The following is a 24,480-nucleotide window of genomic DNA, read 5'->3' as shown; positions in this document are numbered from 1 at the left end:
ACAAGTCCGAAGCCCTAACCAGTAGGCCACAATGCCTGCCTCCGACCCTTCCTCTCTGTTAGTGATGCACAGACTGTGGTCCACTCCTTCATTATGTCCCGTCTAGATTACTATAACTCACTTTTCCTTGGTCTTCCCACTAAATCCCTTCAGAGACTGTAATACATTCAAAACTCTGCAGCCAGGCTCCTCACCCATACCAAACGATCTGCACACATCACCCCCGCTCTCCATCAACTCCACTGGCTACCAGTTCCGTCCAGGATCAAATACAAAGTACTACTACTCACCTTTAAAGCCCTCCACAACCTTGCTCCCCCCCACATCTGCAACCTCTTGACCCCTTACACTCCCTCCCGCTCACTCAGATCCTCTGACCAAAATCTCTTAGCTATCTCCCGCACCAGACTCTCCACCCTGGGTGGCAGATCTTTCAGTGCCTTGGCCCCCAATCTCTGGAACACCCTCCCCCAAACTCTTTGTGACTGTCCTTCTAAGTATAAGTATAAGTATATATACTTTTTTGATCCCATGAGGGAAATTTGGTCTCTGCATTTAACCCAATCGGTGAATTAGTGAAACACAAACAGCACCAGTGTTGGGAGTAATGCGTTACAAAAGTAATGTAATTACTGTAATATATTGCTGTTTACGTTAACGCGGTAATGTAAGGCATTACAAAAAAAAAATTGGGTAATATTTACTCGGTACAAACTTCAGTAACGCGCGTTACAATGCAATTTAAGCCAAAATTAAGCGCTTGTTTTGTTTTGATACATATTCGCAAACACCACGGGAGAATAACAGAGGAGAAAAAATCCGCGCAAAATAGTAGAACGTTATCTCCTGATACTGGTTGAATATGACTGTGGCTGCAGCAGACTCGCAGGCAGACTCTATTTGCGGGATGGACATACAGTAAGCCTACGCTCATTATTTTCAGCTTGTCAGAGACAAGGCTATGAAGAACATAATAGTTAGTGCACTTTGTGTGCGAAACCGAAAGATCTCTCAGCTCGCGAAATAGCACAAGTAAATTAATGAAACATCTAAAGTAGTGCCACGCTAATCTTTTTGATTCTTGATAAAACACAAACTATGCTGTTGTGCATGTCAGCTTTGTGCTGTGAACTTGAATTGAAGAGAATAAAGGGATAGAAATGCAGAAAAAGATTGTGTAGCCTGGCAGTGCCACCGCTCCCACCACGCGCATCACACACTTTGCGTTGGGCACCAAAGGACAGAGGGGGCACCAATGAATAGTATGAACCAATGAATAGTAGCTTTACTGCAAACTGCGTTTCACTCTTCATCAATAACGTTTACAATGTCAAAATGCACTAACACGATGTTACATGCAAGTTTGATACCTTTTGGGTTCTCTCAATCACCAATTAGTGGGTCTTCAATCATTCGTTTTCCAAGCATTTAGGCTACATGAAGCACATGATATGCTGAGTCGACTGAAACGCATTCCATTCAGATAGCTAGGTGGATACCAGGCTCATAATTCACTTGTATTCGCAAAACGAAATGTGAAGCAACATGTCATTGCATACTTCCATTTCCAAAGCAATGAAGGTTGCTTTAAACAACTTAACATTGTGCATATTATTGTTAATATTGTGCTATCAATGTAACTCAAACAAATAAGGCTTGTAAACAAGAGCTGGCAAAAGGAAATTATGACAACGTAAAGATCAATGCTCTTAAAGTGACAGTGCACCATTTATAAGTAAAACAGCATTTCTTCAGAAATTAATGTTTAAAAATACACAGTAATGATCTGTAAATAATAGGCCTTTTATTTTACTTTAGGTGTTTGAGTTATCATTTAAATGTCACTCACTCAAAGCCACTCACTTAGGGCACCGAAATTGCCAGCAGGCCACCATCTTGACATGTCTTTATTAAAGGAACCGTATGTAAAAAATGTATTTCAATTAATCATAAAATTGCCCTGATATGATACTAGACATTAAGAAATCATGTTCATTTCAAATAATTATATCACTGACAACAGTAGTCTGGCCAGGATATTGTCATTTAAAAGGTGAAGTTGCAGCCCTCAACTGATGTTGATGTTTTCATGTTGTGTTTTGGCCTAATGCGCCACCCTCCACCTATCTACTAATCACAAAGTCAGTAGTGTTTCGTCATCCGGTTGCCAAATCTGCCAGTCAGAGGGGAGGGGAAGGGGATACACCGCTCTACAGTAATTTGAAAGTAATTGTAGTAGCCATTTTGGCCACAATCTTACATACGGTTCCTTTAAGCTTTGATTTACAATATAGTAGGCTCTCTATTGATTTTAATGAGTAGGCCTAGGCCTTAAAGTTACAGTATTTCTATCACAATTTACCAGACTTTGACCTTTTGTCGGTTTTTAACAAAATTCTGACTATGATTGTTCCTTGTATTGCATTATGAGCACTGCGCCTATTGCATTCTACTGTTGCCTTAAGGCTAGCTCAGTCATTATGCTATACCACATCTCCCTCCATTGGAAGAGCAAGCTGCATTGAGCGTAATAAACTGCATTTAGAATGGCAAATCCATATTTCTAGATATTTTGGTGAAAGTAACTCAAAAGTAATGCAATAGTAGTGTAATGCCTTACAATTCAGACACAGTAATATTATAATGTAACAAATTACTTTGAAATGACAGTAATAAGTAATGCATAGTACATTACGATTTTGAAGTAACTTGCCCAACACTGAACAGCACACAGTGAACACACAGTGAGGTGAAGCACACACTAATCCCGGCGCAGTGAGCTGCCTGCCCTTGTTTAATGATCACTTCTCCTCCACACCCAACACATGGCAACACATGGCTCTAAACACATAGCTCTAAACACATAGCAACACATGGCTCTAAACACATAGCAACACATGGCTCTAAACACATAGCAACACATGGCTCTAAACACATAGCAACACATAGCAACACATGGCTCTAAACACATAGCTTGTCTTTGTTGTATTGTTATTGTTTGTCTGTTGTTGTGTTTTCCTTCTACTATGTAAAGCGACCTTGACCATTGGGCCAATTGCTCTGTCAGTTAGCATGGCGCTAGCTGCGCTGCGACTTAACCCTTACAAGCCCGACCGTTCTAATTTCGTTAAAATTTTAACGATGACCAATCATCTAATATCTCAGCTGTCCAATGACTGATTTTATTTCTGAAATCTTCCCCGTAATGCTGACAACATAAGCTTCAATTTGATATGATTGGTTAAGGGGTTTATGGCGCGAAATGTTTTGGATACTTGAAGATGAGTCGTGAAAAAAACTTTTCACTTCAGTCAGTACATTTTGACATTGACCGCCAGATGCCACCTGCACTTCGTTGGAGTTTACCTCGACTGGAAACCACACAGCTGGATAAACTGAGGTAATATATGTTTTACATAGTTTCTAGTTATGGTTCATCTTAATTTGTAGTCATAAAATCATGTCATTTGACAGTAATATGCTTTCTCATCAGCGTCAACATTATGGCATAGCGGGGGCTAAGTGCATCGTCATGTAACTAGCTAGCTGCATTACTCTGAACTGCTTGCAGTATTCTCGTTTGCTTTTGATATCAGTTATTTTCATTTGACAATTTCATTTAAAAACCTGTTAGTATATAACCTGTAAGTAAGTTTGTTTTCTAGTACCAATTTGCTTGTTAGGTAAGCATTATATTGGCAAGTCAGTATAGCATACCAAAGCTGAATAAATCAATGGGCGCCGCGTTTCTAAGTTGCGTTCTCTTACATGAAATAAGTTGAGAGATATTTTTACTCCTCTCAATGTAGTTGTAAAAAACAAGATGTGAAATCACAGATTCTGTCAGAAATGTAGTGCTAATTAACTTATTGCCTCTCCTCGGGTTGTTACCTCGCTAGGCAGTTTGTAGTGAACTGTTTTAGCTGCTACCTTGCTAACTTCTAAATGACAAACATCAGACGTGCTTGTCTCAACATTTTCTAAGATGGCATGACTTGATATTCTACTCTTCTCAATATGTAGTTATAGAAAACATGATGTGAAATCACATATTATGTCAGAAATGTCATTATTGCATTTCAGCAGTTAGTTACTAGGTAAAATGTAATCTGTCTTTATCTTAATGCCAGCCAGGCAATCAGATTTAGGGTAGCTAAACCCATGTGTAATAAAATGACTTTTCATACTTCTAAATATTTTTGAGTTCTTGAATGCTTCAATAGTTTAGGCTACCTCTTCTTGTGTATGTATGTGCACACACGCACGCATCTGTAGTTTTGTGATTTTATTTTTTAAATTAATAAAGGTATTACATTTGTATGATTTTACTGTTGTTTCAGATGGAGGATGACAAGACCTACACAGACCTCCTTGCAGGCCTGAAGAGGTAGCTGACTGCTGATGAGCTTGCGCTCACAATGTTGAAGACCATGTGAGGATGGAGGAAGAAGGTATAGATTTAGGTGCCGTGCGTAGGTTGGTGTAGACTGCCACTAAAACACTGTGAAATAGACTTGTTATGTTGTTTTTTATATGTTGTTGTCCCAGGCATATGTGGTTTTACCAACCGGAACGGGTGGGAGGTTGTGCTTAGTAGGCCGTCGTATGCAAACACACAGTGCAGGGGCATGGGACGAAGAGACCCCAGAAGAGTTTCACAGTTTTCTGGGATTGATCATTGACATGGGACATTTGGTAGCTACAGCCAGAAAGACTTTGGAGAAAATCTATCACAACAGCTTTCAGCCTCGCCTTCAGCTGCTCCAACTACTACTTTGTCGTCTTTTCATCAAGTACATATTCCTGTACAGCAGGAGCCAAAGAAAAATTGTTGGCTTTGTTATAAAAACAATACATAATAACACTAAAGTAGCTTGTATGGCCTGGAGTTTAGCGGTAGGTGACTTTGTTTTTTTGGTAAACAAAATTCAGATTTGGCATTCTACAGAAGGGGATGCGTTTCGTTATGAGTCATAGGTCTTCTGTGTTTAACCTTCAGGTTCCCCACCCCACCTTTCCCTATCCTCCTCAGTGTGTGTGTGTGTGTGTGTGTGTGTGTGTGTGTGAGTTTGTGTGTATATGTGGCAGGCTTGTTCTATGTAATCCACTTTCAAATGTTTAGAACACATTGATTTTTGAGTGTTGTTGAAGTTGATTGTATTCCTAGCTTTTCATAAATAATACATTTTATAGATGTATATCATTTTCATATTACACTAATTTATATAAGGAAGTTGTATCTGTTGAATCAAATGTATTTTATGTCTCTATTCAGAATTGATCTTCAATAAATATACAGTATACTTACTTCCTGTATTACTGGTAAGGTACATGTTTTTCTTTTATATATCATTATTATTGACTGTAGCATTTTCTTATATACAAATAAATGGTTTATTCTTATGGACCAAATAAATCTAAACCATTGTGTCTGACTTCATTATTAGTTTTTATGCATACTTTTATGTTTTTGGTGAGAAAGAGAATGTGAATTCTGTCAACATTCTAAATCCCGTTTCCTGCATTTTTTTACACTGATCACTAAAAATATCATAACTTTTGAAAGGTTAATGATATTCCAATTCAGTCTTTTTTGTTAAATAGCCCACAACTTGCTGAACATGTCATACACTCTATATTTGTCTCTATCTCGTATAGAAATATGATGAAAATTAATTTTTATGTGAATGAAATTAAATTTTAACAAATTTCGGTATACATTTGGAGAGGATTTTCAAAGACTGTTCATTACTGTATCAACATTACCATATGTATTTTACATCATTTGATAGAACTGATCCTTCTGATTACAATGGTATGTATATCCCATTGATGGTATGTATTATACTCAAGTAATAAGGTTTTTTGTGTAAGGAGGTCATCCAGCACCAAAAATGGAATGTTCGGCACGGGCACGAAAGGGTTAAAACCACAGCCTACTCTTTAAAACTGAGGTTTTAAGGAGTTTAAATGAGTTTAAGGAGAGTTTAACACGCAGCTGAGCACTTAGTTGAACGTGATTGCTGTGTAATGACTCACACAGGATTAGCTGATTCCAAGTTAAACTCGGGTTAAACCAGAACTTCTCTGATTTCGAATTTTAACCCAGCAGATGCAGATGCATTTCAGGATTTTGGGGTGGGGATATGTTTTTATGATTGTTGCAGCTAAATAAGTTTTTTGTGTTATAATTACCAGTAGTTTAAAAGAGATCTCGCAAACTATGGTTTAGTCTCTCCTTAAACACGTCTGTCTCAGACCTTTATAATTACCACCAAAAAACTTTGGAAATGTAAAGTCAATTTTAAAAGTGATAAAACGCAAATAATGTTGCAATATATTGTGAACTAGTCTTGTGGAAATCTGGAATCTGATTCTTCCATCAACTCATCCACTGTGTTAATGAAATTAAATCAATTGTCGCGAATAGAACATTACAACAAGGAGCAAAAATTATATTGATCGCTGCACTTCACCCCAACTATAGCTATGGCAAACGAGGAAGAGCAGAGAGACATCTCCACGCCGTTTTACATTTATTTATGCCTGGGGTGCTTGGAATAGTGGACTGCACCCACATTCCACTCATTTTCCATGGCACCGTGCGTAATCCAGCCTTTACGAATCAACGTAAGGCTACATCCCCTGATATTTGGTCTGCCTAAACATAACAAATATAGGCTACACTAAGGCAAAATGCATTTGTGCGGTGTACATAATTAATGTCACAACTGACTTTAACGCCTGTGAAACACTTTGATGTGTCAAATAGTGGAGCAGATGTTTTGCAATAATATTAGTAAGTAATAACAGTATTTTTTATAATATTACCGTTTCTATTACAGCTCTATAAACTGTCAAATGGTTTTGGATAACAACATGCACATTCGCAATATAACCTAGCGAGATGGCCCGGCAGTGTGCATGATGCACACATTTTCAACAGCTGCCTATATGAACCACACCACAAAGGGCAAGGAACATAATAATCACCTGTGCAGTCCTCCACAATTTGGCAATTGACTGGGATGAGCCCTGTTTGTCACAGCTTTGCCAGGTTCTTCAGCAGCACCTCACTCTGCACCAGCCACTTCCCCAGCCACGCCCACTCATCAGACTCACACTCCTGTCACTCATTCTCTCTCCCCTGCCTACTGAAGCCTTACACCTGCAGCTGATCAATCAGCTGATCAGCTGCACTATATCAGGCCTCCCTCCACACACACACTTTGTCTGGCCTCGTCAATGCTGTATGAAGGACCCAGCCAAAGACTCGCTCCCTCGCCTGCTCTTCAGTATTTGTTGGATTCAGTTAAGTTATGAACTTTGTTGGACGTTGCCCTCTATCTTTAGTTGCCTTAGTCTGATCTCCTGTGTGTTTGCTTTGTTTTGAATTCTGGACCTGCAAGTACTTTTCTGTTTACCATTCAATAAATCTCCATCACTGTGTTCAGTATCTCCTTCTGTGTACCGTGAGAGAAGGCCAGACTAGGCAATGCAGCCTCAAAATGCAGACCCCTTCCGGGAGCTTGTGAATGAGTTTCGCCAGGCCCTCACAGCTGCACTAGCCCACCCTGCTCCTCCACCAGCAGTCCCCTCCAGCCCAGTAGTCAACCCCATGCCCTATTCTGGTGCACCCGAGGGATGTAAGGGCTTCCTCCTGCAATGCTCCCTGGCCCTGGAGATGCAAGCACACCGGTTTCCAACAGAGCGATCTCGAATTGCCTACATCATCTCTTTGCTCTCTGGGCGTGCCTTGCAATGGGCAGAAAGTGTATGGAGCCTCGATGGCCCTGCGACGACTTTGTGGAGCATTTCGCGGAAGTGTTTGGGCTCCCAGAGGGTGATTCATCGGCCCAGGCCCAGTTGCATGCTTTGAGGCAAGGAAAACGATCAGTCACCGAATACTCCCTCCAATTCCACACCCTCGCTGCAGCCAGTGGATGGAATGAGGCCGCACTCATCACAGCTTTCCGACAAGGACTAGAGCCCAACCTGCATCTCCAACTCTCTACCTACGATGATGCCATGGGACTGGAACGGTTCATCCAGCTAGCAGTCAGAGTTGCTCACCGGAGGGACAGTTGCCTACAAGAACTCCGCTCAGCCCCATCACCACATCATTGCTCAATGCTCTACAAGACCACCCCGACCGGTGGTGAGTACTGTACAGTGGGTTAAGTTTGGACGGGTTCCTTCATGAATCACACACCCCATTTTCTCAGCAGAAATGGCACAAACTGCAGTTGACACAAACAACCACAAGGTGTCACTTGGGTGCCACTACTATTTTTGATGCGACTGACTTACTGCTTCCATGACGCAGCGGGGGCACGGGAACTTAAATTGATCACGGTAGTTTAAGCTTACACTTGACAAAACATTCTAATATGAAAATGTAGATGCAATTGTTGTAAAATGGTGCAGCTCCTTTAAGAAAGCACCGTGTGCAGGGATGGAGAGAGCGAAAGCGAGAGGGGATATGTGTGTTAGAACTTAGCGTGTGGAAAAAGTACGTGCTGTTGAGACTGGAGCGAGTCATATTCAAAATAATGCAAAAAAAAGCAATTATCCTCATTCATTGCAACCAAAGCATGCCTGCTTGCCGACGTTCAAACGAAAAATATATCAAAGCACCTTTTGCGTTTGAATGTAGCACGAAAAAATGTTTAAACAGCTGGACAAATGATTTAGCTAATTGATTATATAACCTGTGCACCAGCAATTGTTGAACATTTACCTGTACAAGTACATTGACAGTAGCCCAGCCTAACAGCATGTTGTAGGCCTACTGTAGAAATTTCACTTAAATTGCAACCGCAACATGCCTGCTTGCCAACGTTCAAACGACAACGAAAAAGATAATAAAACAACAAGAGGGTTGAGTCTGAATGACACTGAGTTTTTAGACACTGAGTTTTTGTAGTTAAGAAATATTTTCGTCATTCTTCAATCTCCTTCACTGACGCCTATGGAAAAGGCTTAACGTCCCAAAACAACGATCAATGATCATCAAATTTCTCTCTCATATTGCTCCTCATAACCATCTATAAAAAAGTGTTTTTTCTTTTCTTTTTGAGCACATCCGAATCCCAGGACATAACGCACTGGACCTTATAATAGGCTCGAGATATAATTCCAAAGGGGGCAGATAGGGGCCACTGCACTTTCCGAACTTTGAAATTGCGATCAGTGACTGGCATCGGGTGAACGAAGCTTTTCGAAGTTGAACAGGCTATTAAAAACTATTTGCGCACCTCCATGTCACAGGAGAGACTGGGCTGTCCCTTCTATGAAAAAGACGTTAGGCTACCTGCAAACTGGCCTATGATTTCATTGCTGAGTTGGCGGCAAAGCAAGAAAATGTTTTTTTTTCCTGAGTCAGGATATGGCGAGTCAGTGTCATTTATTTGTCCAATGTTAGCCTATAGATACAGACCAGTACATCTTATCAATAGTTTGAATGTCGTGTGTGTTTCTGCTCATTGACAAATACCGTTCAGCACAATGATTCATGCCCAATTAATTCCCCCTGTTAAAGTGTTCGCCTTTGTTACACTATTTGGTTTCGTGATGTAGCCTATGATAAACACCATATGGCCAAATATGTGACTCAGCTAATGTTATAGGCTATACAATTGAATTTCCCCTCTTAAAGGCAAGCTGGTGTAGCTTATTAGACTAGGCTACTATTAAAATACACCGACGGTAGCCTTGGCTATGTGTAAAGTAAGCTATCGCATGATTTCATGCACTTAAGTGAAAAGGGCCTTGCATCTGTCAAGTTCGCACAGGGCCTCGCATCCCCTTGCGACGGCCCTGCAGCTCCTCCTAAGACAGCGAGGAAAAAGTTAAAATACGCGATAAACCCGGGAAAAGTTGACAGGTTTGTTTCGGTCCCGGTGATTATTTGTGAAATTGTGCAAACGACAGCCTTTTCAAGGCATTTCAAGGAAGGAGTCGTAGCATGCAAGCTCCCAAATTGACCCAGTAGCCTAAGGCATCAATAAATTGTTGGGACTGGGGAGGGTCATGCGTTTTTTCTCAATCACTTTGGAGGGTCATAGAAAAAATTCTTGCTGGCAAGGGAGGGTCACGTCTTTTTTGACTAACGCTCCCAAAACTCCTCCGGTAGCCCCTTAATTAAATAAATAACGAACAGTCCCTAATTGATTAATAGCCTAGGCCTACACCAGCAATTGTTGAACATTGACCTGTACAGGACATTGACAGTAGCCCAGCCTAACAAGCAAATGTTGCAAAATACATCAAAAGACGCAATTAATCAGAAATAAATAATGTAATCTGCATCGCTTTATTTAACAAACTGCAAGCAACAAGAGCATTGAGTTCGCTGTAAGGCCAAACCCAAGAGCAAAGCCTATCTGTTAAGGCAGTCGATAGGCTATATAACGAGCTGTGTGTGCCTGGAAAGACGATAGATGACTGCTCTGGTCATCCCATACCCTCCCCCCCACTTCCTGTAGCCTACCATTATGAAGGCCTGTAGCCTAAAACGACTCATTGCCGTTTTGTGACATTAAGCTTTTTCACGTTAAGCCCCCCTCCCCCATCCCCTTCTTTCACAAGCAGTGGGGGAGCGCGGGGCACAAAGTAACACTTTTTGGTAGACAAAGGAGGGTTCTCCGCGCTTCTGTCGTTTGGCCACAATCCGTTGCAACCAGGCCAGGACAGATATTTTAGAGAGAAGGAGAGACGCCGGTGCAGCTCAGATGTCTTCTTAATTTTCTTTATTCTTTAGTAAAAGGTGCAGAACATTATTAAACTTTGACTAACATTTCGATGTGTCGATGTTTTTGACTAACGAACATCGAAACGTTAGTCAAAGTTTAATAATGTTCTGCACATATGCAGAGTCTAACCAAGGTCAAGCTTGCCAAAAAAGCCCTCAAACCTGAAAACACATGAGGCAAAAGTGCAAAACATCACAAAACTAACTAAACTAACACGCGCATATTTTTGTATTGCAATCATTGTAGCCTACAGTTGTAACAGTCGTTTTACTCCCCAGATGCGCTCATTATAAAGAACGTTTAACGTGTCCCAAAAACAGCTATCAATTAATCACCAAACGTCTTATAAACAAGTATTGCCAGGAGCAACACCTTGCAAAAAATTATAACAATAGGCCTAGGCCTTTATATGGCTCTGCTCCTGCCTAGATTCGAACTCAGAACTGCCTGAAAGTTGCAGACCTGTTCTGGAAATACGTGCATTAACCCACTCGACCGTCAGACAACGCTATCTGCTTCAAGTAGGCCTATTGGGTAGGACTGTAGCCTACACTGGTTGCTGTGGCACAATCTTGAGTGACCGAATTCGTTTTTCTTTGTCATATGAATGCTGTCATTTTGTTAACATTCCTGTTAAGGAGATGCTGTAGGCAAAGTCTATATTTCAACCTCGTTAGTGTAGTAAAAAAAATCTGAACTATTCATAAGGTTTCTGGGCAGCATATTTATGTTCTGTTAGCAAGCGAACTTCTCATGACTACCGACAAAGTAGCCTACTGCCAGCTGACGAAGCTCTCATTTTACAACATTACTGAGAGACAGACACTGTACAATCAAGAAATCTTGCCACTAAATCCAAAACTATGTTTAACATTATGTACAAGGCTTAGGCTACAGTGGACTAGCATGTTGCAGGGGCTGCTAAAAACACAGAGAAACGCACTGAAAACTCGGCCAATCACAGCCTTTGCTGTCGAATGCGACGTCTGGTTCGACCGTGAAACGCCACAGCGGACTATGCTGCCCCCAAGCGGCTGCAGTTGTACTTACATTTCACCATGATCGTGAATGAAGTGTCAATTTTTAACTGGGACCCACTGTATGTAACTCTAATGTTCATCTGAAACTTCTCCTCATGCCTGTAATTCTAATGGATTCTGTGTCCTCCCATACGGCCTCCTCTCCGCTCCGATTCCGGTTCAGCTGAGAACTTCATCTCCGGCTCCCTCTGCCAGCGCCTCCAGCTCCCGAAGACCCGCTGTGCGACCCCCTTCAACATCCACTCCATAGTAGGTAGGCCTCTAGCCCGCAAGCGGGTCCAATACAAAACACCTGTTCTTGAAATGCAAGTTGGGAGACTCCATGCTGACGCTATCTCGTTTTTTGTACTCGATGAGTTCCTTCTATTTCTTCTTTTACTTTTATTTTTATGTATTTTTTACTTATTCTTTTCTATGTATTTGGCTGTATGTCTATCTGTCTTTTATGTCTGGTGAGCCAAAGAAAAATTTCCACCTTGGTGGACATGCAGCCCAGTTACCTCCTCATAGACCATGGGACTCTGCGATTGATCTAGTGGCATATCAGCCATTACCCCATGGAAGGGTCTACCCACTCTCTCTCCCTGAGCAAGAGGCTATGAAAGAATATATTACAGAAGCCCTAGAGCTGGGATATATATGTCCCTCAAAATCCCCAGCTGCCTCTTCCTCCTTTTTTGTGGCCAAAAAAGATGTGGGTCTTAGGCCCTGCATTGATTACCGTGCCCTCAACAAAATCACAGTGAAGTTCCGCTACCCATTGCCACTTGTCCCTGCTGCCTTAGAACAACTACGAGGTGCATCTGTGTTTTCCAAGCTTAACCTACGGAGTGCCTATAACCTTGTGTGCATTCGTCCAGGGGATGAGTTGAAGACCGCCTTTATCACACCTACTGGCCACTATGAATACCTTGTGATGCCCTATGGATTATCCAATGCTCCCTCCGTCTGCCAGGGGTTCATAAATGAGGTTTTCAGAGATTACATCAACCAATTTGTCATAGTCTTTATTGATGATATCCTCATTTACTCCCCCGATCTCCAGACACACATCCAGCATGTACGCCTGGTCCTTGCTAGGCTGCGTGAGTTCCAACTCTTTATGAAAGCCGAGGAGTGCACCTTTCACCAGACTTCCACCCAGTTTCTAGGCTACAACAGGTGTAACAGGGAAAGGAGACAGCGGTTTTGTCTTGGCCCACTCCACAGTCCGTCAAGGACCTCCAGCGTTTCTTGGGCTTTGCAAACTTTTATCGAAGATTCATTTGCAACTTTAGTCAACTCGCTTCTCCATTAACCTCTTTGCTCCGCAAGAAACCTAAGCCCTCTCCTGGAGTGATGAAGCCTCCCAAGCCTTCCACCTGCTGAAGGAATCCTTCACCAAAGCACCGGTCCTCTGTCATCCAGATCCAGACCGGGAGTTCATTGTGGAGGTTGATGCCTCCACCTCTGGAGTTGGATGACAGAGGACCGGCGCCATCCCCGCCTCCATCCCTGTGCTTACTTCTCCCAAAAGCTTAGTGCAGCGGAGTGCAACTATGACATCGGCAACCGAGAATTGTTAGCCATTAAACTAGCCCTGGAGGAGTGGCACCATTGGCTTGAAGGAGCTAAACATCCTTTCCTGGTTCTTACGGACCACAAAAACCTCCAGTACCCTCAGGGAAGCCAGGCGCCTCAATCCCCGTTTGGCAAGATGGGCCTTGTTCTTCACCCGCTTCAACTTTTCTATTAGCTACCGCCCTGGATCTCGCAATGGCAGAGCTGATGCACTCTCCCATCTGCACCACCCAGAGGAAAGTGAGGAGCAGCCTGAAACCATACTCCCCGCTGATATGGTCGTGAGCCCCATCCAGTGGACCCTAGATGAGCAGATCCGTGAGGCCACTACTAACGATCCTGCACCAGCCAACACTCCTGCTAACTGCACTTATGTTCCGCTCAGTCTCTGAACTCAACTCCTAACCATGGCACACTCCTCCCCTGGCACAGGACACCCAGGGATCCATGCCACATTCTCTCTTCTGCAAGACCGTTACTGGTGGCCGGGTATGGCCAAGGATGTCCGAGGGTTCGTAGCCGGGTGTGCAGACTGTGCCATGGCAAAGACCCCACGACACCTCCCAGCAGGGAAGCTAACCCCCTTGCCAGTTCCCAAAAGACCATGGTCACACCTGGGTGTGGACTACGTCACAGACCTTCCCCCTTCAGAGGGCCACACATGCATCCTGGTAATTGTCGACCGCTTTTCCAAAGCATGCAAACTAATACCGTTGAAAGGCCTTCCAACAGCTGCAATCACCGCCGAAGCCCTGTTCACACATGTGTTCCGCAACTTTGGAATCCCAGAAGATGTGGTATCGGATAGGGGACCACAGTTCATCTCTCGTTTCTGGAGAGCTTTCCTGCAGCTAATGGGAGTAACAGTGAGTCTAACTTCAGGATATCATCCTCAAACGAACGGGCAAACGGAACGAAAGATTCAGGAGATTGGCTGCTTCCTCCGCACCTACTGCCACCGCCACCAAAGCTCCTGGAGTTGCTTCCTACCCTGGGCCGAGTATGCACAAAACTCCCTACGGCAACCAACCACAGGTTTGACGCCGTTCCAATGCATACTCGGTCACCAGCCTCCACTTTTCCCCTGGTCTGGAGACTCTTTCGAGGTCCCAGCTGTTGACTCCTTGCTTCCAGAAAGTTAAGTCCTAAATACATTGGCCCCTTCACCATAACACACCAGATTAATCCAGTCACTTACCGCCTCCAACTTCCACCCAGTTACAAGATCCACCCCACATTTCATGTATCTCTCCTGAAACCCTACCACTTACCCCATTCTCCTTCCTCCACAGAACCTGGTGATGCTGCTGATCCCCCAGTACCGCTTCTGCTGGACGAGGGTTCGGTCTATGCCATCAACGAGATCCTCGACTCTCGGCCCCTCGCCGTCGAGGCCGTCCATGTCGCCGGGCACCCTCGTCCTCAGAAGCGCCCCCTGGAGAGGGGGGGTACTGTCACAGCTTTGCCAGGTTCTTCAGCAGCACCTCACTCTGCACCAGCCACTTCCCCAGCCACGCCCACTCATCAGACTCACACTCCTGTCACTCATTCTCTCTCCCCTGTCTACTGAAGCCTTACACCTGCAGCTGATCAATCAATGCTGTATGAAGGACCCAGCCAAAGACTCGCTCCCTCGCCTGCTCTTCAGTATTCGTTGGATTCAGTTAAGTTATGGACTTATGAACTTTGTTGGACGTTGCCCTCTATCTTTAGTTGCCTTAGTCTGATCTCCTGTGTGTTTGCTTTGTTTTGAATTCTGGACCTGCAAGTACTTTTCTGTTTACCATTCAATAAATCTCCATCACCGTGTTCAGTATCTCCTAGTCCTCCTTCTGTGTACCGTGACACCGTTTCCCTCAGCCACAAGGCCTTGGAGGACTTTAATAGGCTACTTCTAGCCTGATGCTGCTGATCTAGCAGGCAGGGGGTGCATTTCACCAAGCCATTATTGCTAACCATTTCCGTTGACTGCATACAAGGGAATTTACCTTTTATGTTTTGTATAGTACGATCTACTGTGCGTTCATTTATTTTACTGACAAATAATCTGTTTTTTTTTGTCGATTTTAGTTAGGCATTTGCCTATTTAAGCAACTCCTATTTTGTAGCCTTTATTGTAGGCTACTTTATCTGGTCCAAGTCCAAATGTAGTAGACGTTATTATTAATAATACAAATAATTCTAGCCAACAGTGTGTATAGCCTATGTGTCGGATATAATGGAGCCTATAAAATATAGGTCTCATCCTCCAAACTATGGTTTAGTCTCTCCTTAAACCACGCCTGTTTCAAGATTAGACTAACACGCAATAAATACACCCTCTAGTGTGTGATGTGAATTTCCTTGAAGACACAGCAATTGAGATCAAGGTAAAACGCAGCAACAGGTTAAACCACAGGTACATATGACACAGCAATGGAGCTTAAGGTGTTACGTGACTTCTTACATCACCGGCGAGTTTAAAACCGTGTTAAACTCTAAAAAGTGGCTAAGCTCATGACAGAGCAATTGCCCCATTATTATTATTATTATTATTATTATTATTACATTATTATCATAGTTACATAGTCAAAACATAGAGATATTAGGCCTAAGCCTATTCATCAAACTGACGTTCACTTGATGTTGATCCGGAACATACAGTAGTAGCCTAGGCTATTCAATGGGGTTATCTTCACCTCATCCTAACCTACAGGCAGAAACTAAAAACTTCTAAACCTATGGAAAAGACTGTAAAGAAATGGACAAGGGAATAGAAGCTGGAGCTGCAGGCTTGCTTTGAAAGCACCAACTGGAGCGTTTTTGAAGCTGCAGCTACAGACCTCAATGACCTCACTGATACTGTAACGTCTTATATCAGTTTTTGCGAGGACATCTGTGTGCAAACCAAGACCTTCTACACATACAATAACAGCAAACCTTGGTTCACTCCTAATCTTAGGAAGCTACGCCAAGCCAAAGAGAAGGACTACAGGAGTGGGGACCGGGACCTAGTATATAAGCAGGCCAGGAACAAGCTGACAAAGGAGATCAGGGTAGCCAAAATAAGCTACACTCAGACCACGATCCTGCAGCAGTTTGGAAAGGCCTGCAACAGGTCACGAATTACAAGAGTCACCCCCCCATCCTGCAGAAAATCCCAGACTGGCTGATGACCTGAATGACTTTTACTGCAGGTTTGAAAAGCACCCATTATCACACCCCTCACGCACAATAGGTTTCCCCTCAACACCCAACCCCCTCCCCCACCTGCATTAACAATCTGCGAGAAGGATGTGTGCCAGCTCTTTCAGAAGCAGATCAAGAAGGCTCCAGGACCTGATGGTGTGTCCCCCTCTTGTCTGTGTGTCTGTGCTGAACAGCTGGCACCAATCTTCACGAAGATCTTTAACCGGCCCCTGGAGCTGTGTGAAGTGCCAAGTTTCAAATGCTCCACCATCATCCCAGTCCCCAAAAAATCCTCCATCACAGGATTAAATGACTACAGGCCCGTTGGTCTGATGTCTCTGGTCATGAAACCCTTTGAAAGGCTGGTGTTGAGCCATCTGAAGGACATAACAGGACCCCTGCTGGACCCCCTGCAGTTTGCCTACAGGGCAAACAGATGATGCCGTCAATATGGGACTGCAATTCACCCTGCACCACCTTGACTCCCCAGGGACATATGTCAGGATCCTGTTTGTGGACTTCAGCCAAAGTCCTTTTAGGCAAGTCCCTCCACTCGGCGGCCATTTGACAACGCTTTTTGGGCACTCGTCGGGCATCCATTTCGGCAGACGACACCAATCTTGCTCCAGCGGCGAGATCACAACACATGATTGGCACGATGTCTTCACATCACACCACATGATTGGCTCAATGGATTCACATGTTGACGTTTTGCCGAGGAAGGGGTGGGATATGCGTAGACAACGGCCATATTGCCGTGACAAACTAGCCCCATGCAATTCTATGGAGTATTTTTTGAGTGCTGTGTCTCCACATTAGAAAGTCTCTGCTTCAGCTCAGGGTTCAACACCAGATAGATACTTTATTGATCCCCAAGGGGAAATTCAAGATAGTGTGATACCATCATGCCTGAACCCACACAGACATCAGAAGCTCACCCAGTTCTCAGTGCCTGCCTCGACCTGTCAGTGGATCATCAGCTTTCTGACTGACAGGCAGCAGCATGTCAGACTGGGGAGCATCTCATCCAAAACCCGGTCCATCAGTACAGGCACCCCACAGGGGTGTGTCCTCTTCTCACTCTACACTAATGACTGCATCTCAAAGAGCCCATCTGTAAAACTCCTGAAGTTTGCAGATGACACCACCATCATTGGTTTGATCCAGGATGGTGATGAGTCTGGAGGTGGAACAGCTGGTCCAGTGGTGCAGTCAGAACCACCTGGAGCTCAACCCCAAGAAGACTGTGAAGATGACAGTGGACTTTAGGAGAAGCCCCCCCCCCCCACCCTCACCATTCAGAAGGTGGATACCTTTAGGTTCCTGGAATCAACCATTTCACAGGACCTAAAATGGTCTCTCCACATTGACACTATCCAGAAAAAGGCCCAGCAGAGGTTATACTTCCTGACAGCTAAGAAAGTTTAATCAGCCTAAGGAGCCATCATTCAGTCTGTCATCTGCACCTCCATCACTGTCTGGTTTGGGTTAGCCACCAAACAGGACAGGGCCAGACTGCAAAGGACAATTAGGGCTGCAGAGAGGATCACTGGAGCTGACCTTCCCTCCATCCAGGACCTGCACCGGTCCAGGGTCAAGAAAAAGGCAGCAAAAATCTCTACAGGTCCCTCACATCCTGGTCACAAACTGTCAACCTCCTTCCCTCTGGTAGACGATACAGGGCACTGTTTGCCAAAACCAGCTGACACAAAGACAGCTTCTTCCCCCAAGCAGTCTCTCTGTTGAACACTTTTGATTTTTGGATGTTTGTGTGCTGTGTTATGATTTTGGGTTGTTTTGCGTGCACGTGTGGACTTTATTATCCCGTCATGGCTTATCCAAATCATGAACTGACAATTAACAAACTCAAAGACTCAACAATCGAACCTATAGGAAGGGGCCTGCTTAATTTACTGAGGGGGAACAGGTGTGTGGGAATGTTGGTCTCCCTATAGGCATGGAAGTGTGTATCGAGTCAGGCGAAGAACTGCACAAGACACAGCGGCCGAGCCAGAGGTGGCCTACACAGCCGGACACACAGCAGAGCAGTTCCACAATTTTGGCATCACAATGCGCAAAATACAAGCTATATTCCGGGTGGCAGATTTGGTCTGCACCCGGCAATGTGAGTAGCTCCTTTTTGCCTCAAGTGACGTAACGTGTATTAGCATCTTGGTATACTCCGTACTCCCTAAAGTCTCGTTTTGTTTCAGCGGAGCGATTACATCGCTGCTCGTGATCGGGGTGGAGAGCCGAGTAGCCTACGATCTGTGGAGGACTTACGGGATGGTATTGTGCTATTGGACCACTTGTGGGTTGCCTTGCGGACGACTGTTTGGCTAGGCTAGGCTGGGCGAACACGGAAGCAACTTGCTCGCCTGCTTACTTGCTTGTTTACTGCTGGGACTGTGGAAACTGCTGTGGAGCATCTGGCGCTGCTGGTGGCTGGCCGCGGTATTACTGGCTGTTGTCTCGCCTTGTTTATTGTATAGGCTACAGTGTTGTATTCAATGTACATTTTAACTGTAAATTTCTTGTGATCAATTGACTTGATACTTACACTGAACAAAGTCAATCAACACTGTTCTGCTCATCTACCTCATGTGTACTGCAACCTTACAGTTACAGTATTGTTATTAATATATTACCATTGCACTGAACTGCCTTGCACTATATTTATATTTAATCTTAAACCTCAGTCTATACTGATATTGCACTATTCACACCCTCTTTTCAACTGTATATTGCATCTTGCCTGTGTCTGTTGAGGTGTCCACGACTTGGCAGCCTTGACAGGCTTGACAGACTTGCAAATGTACATACTGTATTTATTCTTATACATAGCCATATTCTACTGCCCTTCATTCTATTGTTACTGTAAAGTGTGTTGTACTTTGAGAGCAAAGATTAACCGAAGTCAAATTCCTTGTTTGTTTACACAAACCTGTAGCCTGGCGGGCCATCCTATATCATTGAAATGTATAGTCTGGAATCGAATCATTCACCTGCTTAATCCAAGGGGCGGGCAGAGAATTGTCTTTCAAACTGCCTAGGCATGCAATAGGCCAGGGCTACGACCATATCCGTATCCGGTCGGCAAAACGGCAAATACATCCTTCTTCGAAAGGAATGACTTAAGTGCATTGTGTTGCTCTACTTTCAAAGAAAAGCACAAGTCCAACTCCTCCAAAGTTGACGCCAACGCCGATTCAAACAACCGCTCTTCGTTCGCCATAGCCACCTTCCTTGTTGTTTACCGTCGCAGGACTGTCGTTATCCTGTTAAGCCCGCCTTAAGACTCTCTAACAAAATAGAGCGCTGTGATTGGATGAGGTCCACGGCGTCAGCCAATCGAAATTCCTATGGTTCGATACTAGACGTACAGGCTGAGCAAATTAATTTGCTGCCGCTAGGGTACGTCTAGATTTCTAGGCTAACAAACCTGGCCAATAAAGCTGATTCTGATTCTGATTATTCACAGGCTATATGGGTAACGCTAAACTAAAGTGTGTTAATGGAGTGGTGATTGTCAGGTGGAAAAATTGAAAGTGAAGTGAAGTTGTTAATAACTCAAGCAAATCAAAAGATCACAGTAAACCAGTGAAGAACAGCGGTGTGTTCAATTTCGCAAACATATGCAAACGTTTACGAACAGGTTTCTGTTTACCTTGAGTTTTTGGCAAAACCCTACTAACCCTAGCAGAGCCCCTGGCTATCTGTATACTCAATGATATTAGGACGTAGTAAGCAAACTGATTCTATACTGCTATTGCAGATATCACACATTATAATTTACTTACTATTTGCATTTTTTCTTTTACAAAGTAAGATAATACCAATGATGAGCAACACTACCAGTGCAACCAAACTAAAGGTCACAATTATGGCAATCAGCCACGTTCTGTCAGGTTGTAGATTGGTCTTATCTGGAAAAGATGTAAAATGCACAAGATCATCTTCATATAACTGATATATAATATATTACTTTTTATTTATACAGAACTTAAAAGGTGCTTTAAGGCTAAAAGTATTTACATAGTTCTGTTTATTAATTGCTGTTTATTATGTTGAACTTTTTTATGAGACAAAATTGTATTCTTACCAACTATCAGGAAAACACTGGTGGTTTGTGGTGTGAACAAAGCAGGCACTTCGGCCAGACACTGAACTTCAGCACTTTCAACTGCTGAAATTGACAGAGTGCTGTTGGAGTTTAGTAGGGTTCCTGCATTCTCAACAGTGGTGTTATAGTTTTCAGTATCTGCCATTTTGCCATTTATATTCCAGGATACTTGTGGTTCAGGGAACCATCCAGATGCAACACAGACAAAAAACACTTGCTCATCAGGTCTCACAGTTATGTTGCCACCTTTAATGCTAACAGTCCCACTTTCTGAAATGAAATGAAAGCATATAGTAAGACTTATAAGACAAAACCAATAAAAGAAAGAAATTCCACTATAGTAATGTTCTATCAAAACCTTTAATCATGTCACATAAATCCTATTTGTCAGTTAATACAATAATAGATTTGGCAAAGACTGCAAAATACAATGCAAAAATTCCAGAAACACAAACAAGTACATACATTAAATTATGAAATGAGGCCTAGCCTAATGATAGAAAGTTCTGTCAGTCTTATTCTCTATCTCACACACACACAAACACACGTACGGAGCCCGGGAAGGGTCACGTTGGTAAATATTTTTAGACCGCACTATTGCTTTCCCTGGCAATAGTTTTGCAATCCCTCGCAATAGTTTTGCGTTCCCTCTCAATACTTTTGCGTTCCTTCGCAACAACTTTTGCGTTCCCCCGCAATACCTTTGCGTTCCCTCGCAGTACTTTCAGCGTTCCCTCACAATACCTTGTGTTCCTCAGGATCAATTTTTGTTGTTGTTGCTTTGCAGTTTCAACTTGGGCTCCGTACATTTCAGTCCCCATTCACGCAGCGCTGTCAGCGCGTTACCTGAATTCATAATTTATAACTGTAGAATACCTAATATTATATTAAGTTCATGGTCAGTGTCATATCAGAGCACACAGTGAGTGAGTGGGATGGATCTAGTGGGGGGAGAGCTGGGAGAGGGTAGGCTAACTCAGTGCACACACACACACGCACACACAGCAGACGGCAACATGGATTCACGAGAGAACGGGATCCGTGAGAGGAGAAATAGTTGCTGCAACTTGCACAGCTGTGAGGATTTTAAAGTATCATTTGTCCAATTCGACATGGGATGTGGCGCGGTTCGCTGAGGGAGCAGCAGCATCGAGGGAGAGCGTGCTCTGACTGTTGACTACTGACTGGGTGTTTCTCCAAATGTTAGCTCAGTTTTTGTTAAACATGGTAGCGCGACACAATGTTCCTCAAACTGCTGTCTGCAAAATGGCAAGCACTGTCGTTCAAAACACATTCACATGTTAATGACGTCAAGCACAATATTTCGGGGAGAGAAAACAAAAAGTATTGCGAGGGAACGCAAAAGTATTTCGTGGGAACGCAAAACTATTGCGAGGGAACGCAATAGTGCGGTCTAAAAATATTTACCAACGTGACCCTTCCCGGGCTCCGTACACACGCCCACATTTGCATGGGGAAAAAGGGGAATACCTGAAATAAATAAAAAAATGTCATGTTATCTGGCATATCATGTTGTTTTCTACGTATGCATGTTAAATAATACAGTTTTGTCAGAATATCTGATAGAACATAGAACTGAACATTGAGTAAGTTTTTGGTCAATGTTTTTCAGAGAGAACAAAGATTTTTAAGACAACCAGGTACATTTCATGAAATGTTAATACAAATACTTTGTAAATCCGGGTAAGCTCCAAGTTCAGACACACTAAAAATACACATTGATATAGCAACAAAAACATAATTTAGGTTCACATTGATTAAAGATAATATTACATTTATGAAGAATCTTTAGTTGACTTTTAGTTTAATTTGAGTAGACTCAACAGATTGCAACAAATATTTTTTACAAATTACCAGAATTTCTTGTGAATGAAAGTGAGTGTTAATTGAGATCAGTACACCAACCTTGAATAGACAAGTGTGCTCTTCTCTGTATATTTTGAACATCACATGTGATTACTCCTGAGTCATTCCTTGTCACATTCATGATGGTAAATTCCCATTTGTAGACTTCATTTGTGGTGTAATTAGCTGCTGTGAAACGTGTAGTGTTTTGAAGAACACCATAGTCCTTGGAAATTGTAAGCGCCACTCTGCCATTGAACAGCCATGTCATAACCGACCAGGGATCCTTTAGGCTACAGTTAAAACTGGCTTCTGATCCAAGCAGTACAGCACTATCCCTTGGCTCCAGCTGCACTTCAGCTACCACTTTTGTTGGCAGGAAAAAATCTGAATTAGACAAAAGACAGTGTCAGCTAACAGAGCGTGAGTTTTGCAAAGAAAAATGGAGTAAAATTGCAGTATATGTGCAAGCCTAACTGAGACCTATCCATGCAGGCTCCATACTTTAATTGCGGCGAAAGTTGCATCTTCAAATGCTGACTTGAAGGGGGGGAATATTTATGCAATCACTTATTTCGCATTAGGCTTATATATTTGTAATTAATTAGCATTACTTTGTAGAAATGTGCTTTCACTTTGACATTAAAGAGGGGATTTTTGTAAATTATTGGGTAACACTTTACTTGACAGTATCGACATAAGAGTAACATGACAGTCATGAACGCATGACACTGTCATGACCCATGAACCCTAACCCTAATCTTAATCTCTAACCCTAACCCTAACATTTATGACTTGTTCGTGACAGTGTCATGTCACTCTTATGTTGATAAGTAAAGTGTAACCAATTATTGTAAAAAAGGGCAAATTAAATTGACAAAGACTCCATTTATTTCAGCAATACAAGGAGAAATATCCAAGAGGGGTGAATACTTTTTATAGGCAATCTATGTATATGGATAATATAATAATACTGCAATACAATTAACATAAACAATGGCTTTATGTTGTTTATAATTCATGTATTACAGTATCATATTTGGGTCCAATTCCAAATTGTTTACAGCACATAGTTATTGCAATATGGCTCACTTTTTAAGATCATTTATATTAAAACTTAATACCTATTTCATGGCCTATTTCACAGACCTACCGACAAAGAAAAACTAAACTTTGTAAAGCATTATGGAAGAATGATGTGACATTGTAGCATAGTAGTGAGTACTTTCGCTACAACACCACAGCACAGGCACAGACCACAGACAACAAGCCAAACAGAGGTGTGAAAAATCAAAGAAAATTTCAGCAGACCACAAATATCTCATATCTCATCTACAAGTGATATGCTTTAAGAAAATATATAGTTTAGGGTGTTTAATCTGTTTTCCCTAGACAGTATGTCAAAATGTATCCGCTTTACACTAGATTCGCCTATACAGAATAGAGGGCAATGTATTGTGCATGGCATAGAGGAAGATGGGAAATGTCCTAATTGGTGTTATATCACATCTAGAGGTTATACGTATGCTTTTAGAAAATATATAGTATATGGTGTTTCATTTGTTTCCCTTAATAATGCAGGCCAAAATGTATCCGCTGTTCACTTGATTCGCCTATACAGAATAGAGGAGTATGGTGTGGAGGAAGATGGGACATAAGTTGATCGATGCTATTTTTCATGTACAGGGCAAATGCTTTTAGAATATGTATAGTTTTGGCTATTCTATGACTTTGGTAAAACCATGACCCATGCATAGGCATGCATTGTTAATTATTAATCTCAAACTACATATATTTATTCATATAGTATGCACCTTTTGGCCAGATGTCACAACAATAGTCACCTCTTTGGAGGCTAGCTGCAGTTATATGTACCCTTCTGTCAAATTTGGACATTATCATGTCCATCTTCAACTTTGCCTTTACAATTTTCCTTCATTCACTTACATAAACATAAGGTGCTGTCTGA

At 42.6% G+C, this 24,480-nt stretch overlaps 1 protein-coding gene across 1 annotated transcript in view; it reads right to left on the bottom strand.

Annotated features, from left to right (window-relative positions):
* The window catches only part of igsf5a (immunoglobulin superfamily, member 5a), a 99,539-nt gene that overhangs the window by 3,310 nt on the left and 71,749 nt on the right, over positions 1-24,480 (bottom strand). The window contains exons 3-5 of the mRNA XM_076274057.1: positions 22,572-22,898; positions 20,625-20,915; positions 20,323-20,448 (exon numbers count right to left, since the gene is read on the bottom strand). Coding sequence (XP_076130172.1) covers positions 20,323-20,448; positions 20,625-20,915; positions 22,572-22,898 — 744 coding nt within the window. The remainder of the gene's footprint in view (positions 1-20,322; positions 20,449-20,624; positions 20,916-22,571; positions 22,899-24,480) is intronic.

The sequence above is a fragment of the Alosa pseudoharengus genome, unplaced genomic scaffold (genome assembly GCF_046254945.1).
Source record: "Alosa pseudoharengus isolate Yale_2024_CS ecotype anadromous, Long Island Sound unplaced genomic scaffold, YU_APseudo_1.1 YU_APseudo_1.1_scf_8, whole genome shotgun sequence".
NCBI classification, from domain to species: Eukaryota; Metazoa; Chordata; class Actinopteri; order Clupeiformes; family Clupeidae; genus Alosa; species Alosa pseudoharengus.
Note: the sequence above shows the minus strand (reverse complement) of the source record. Positions and strands in the feature narration are given on the sequence as shown.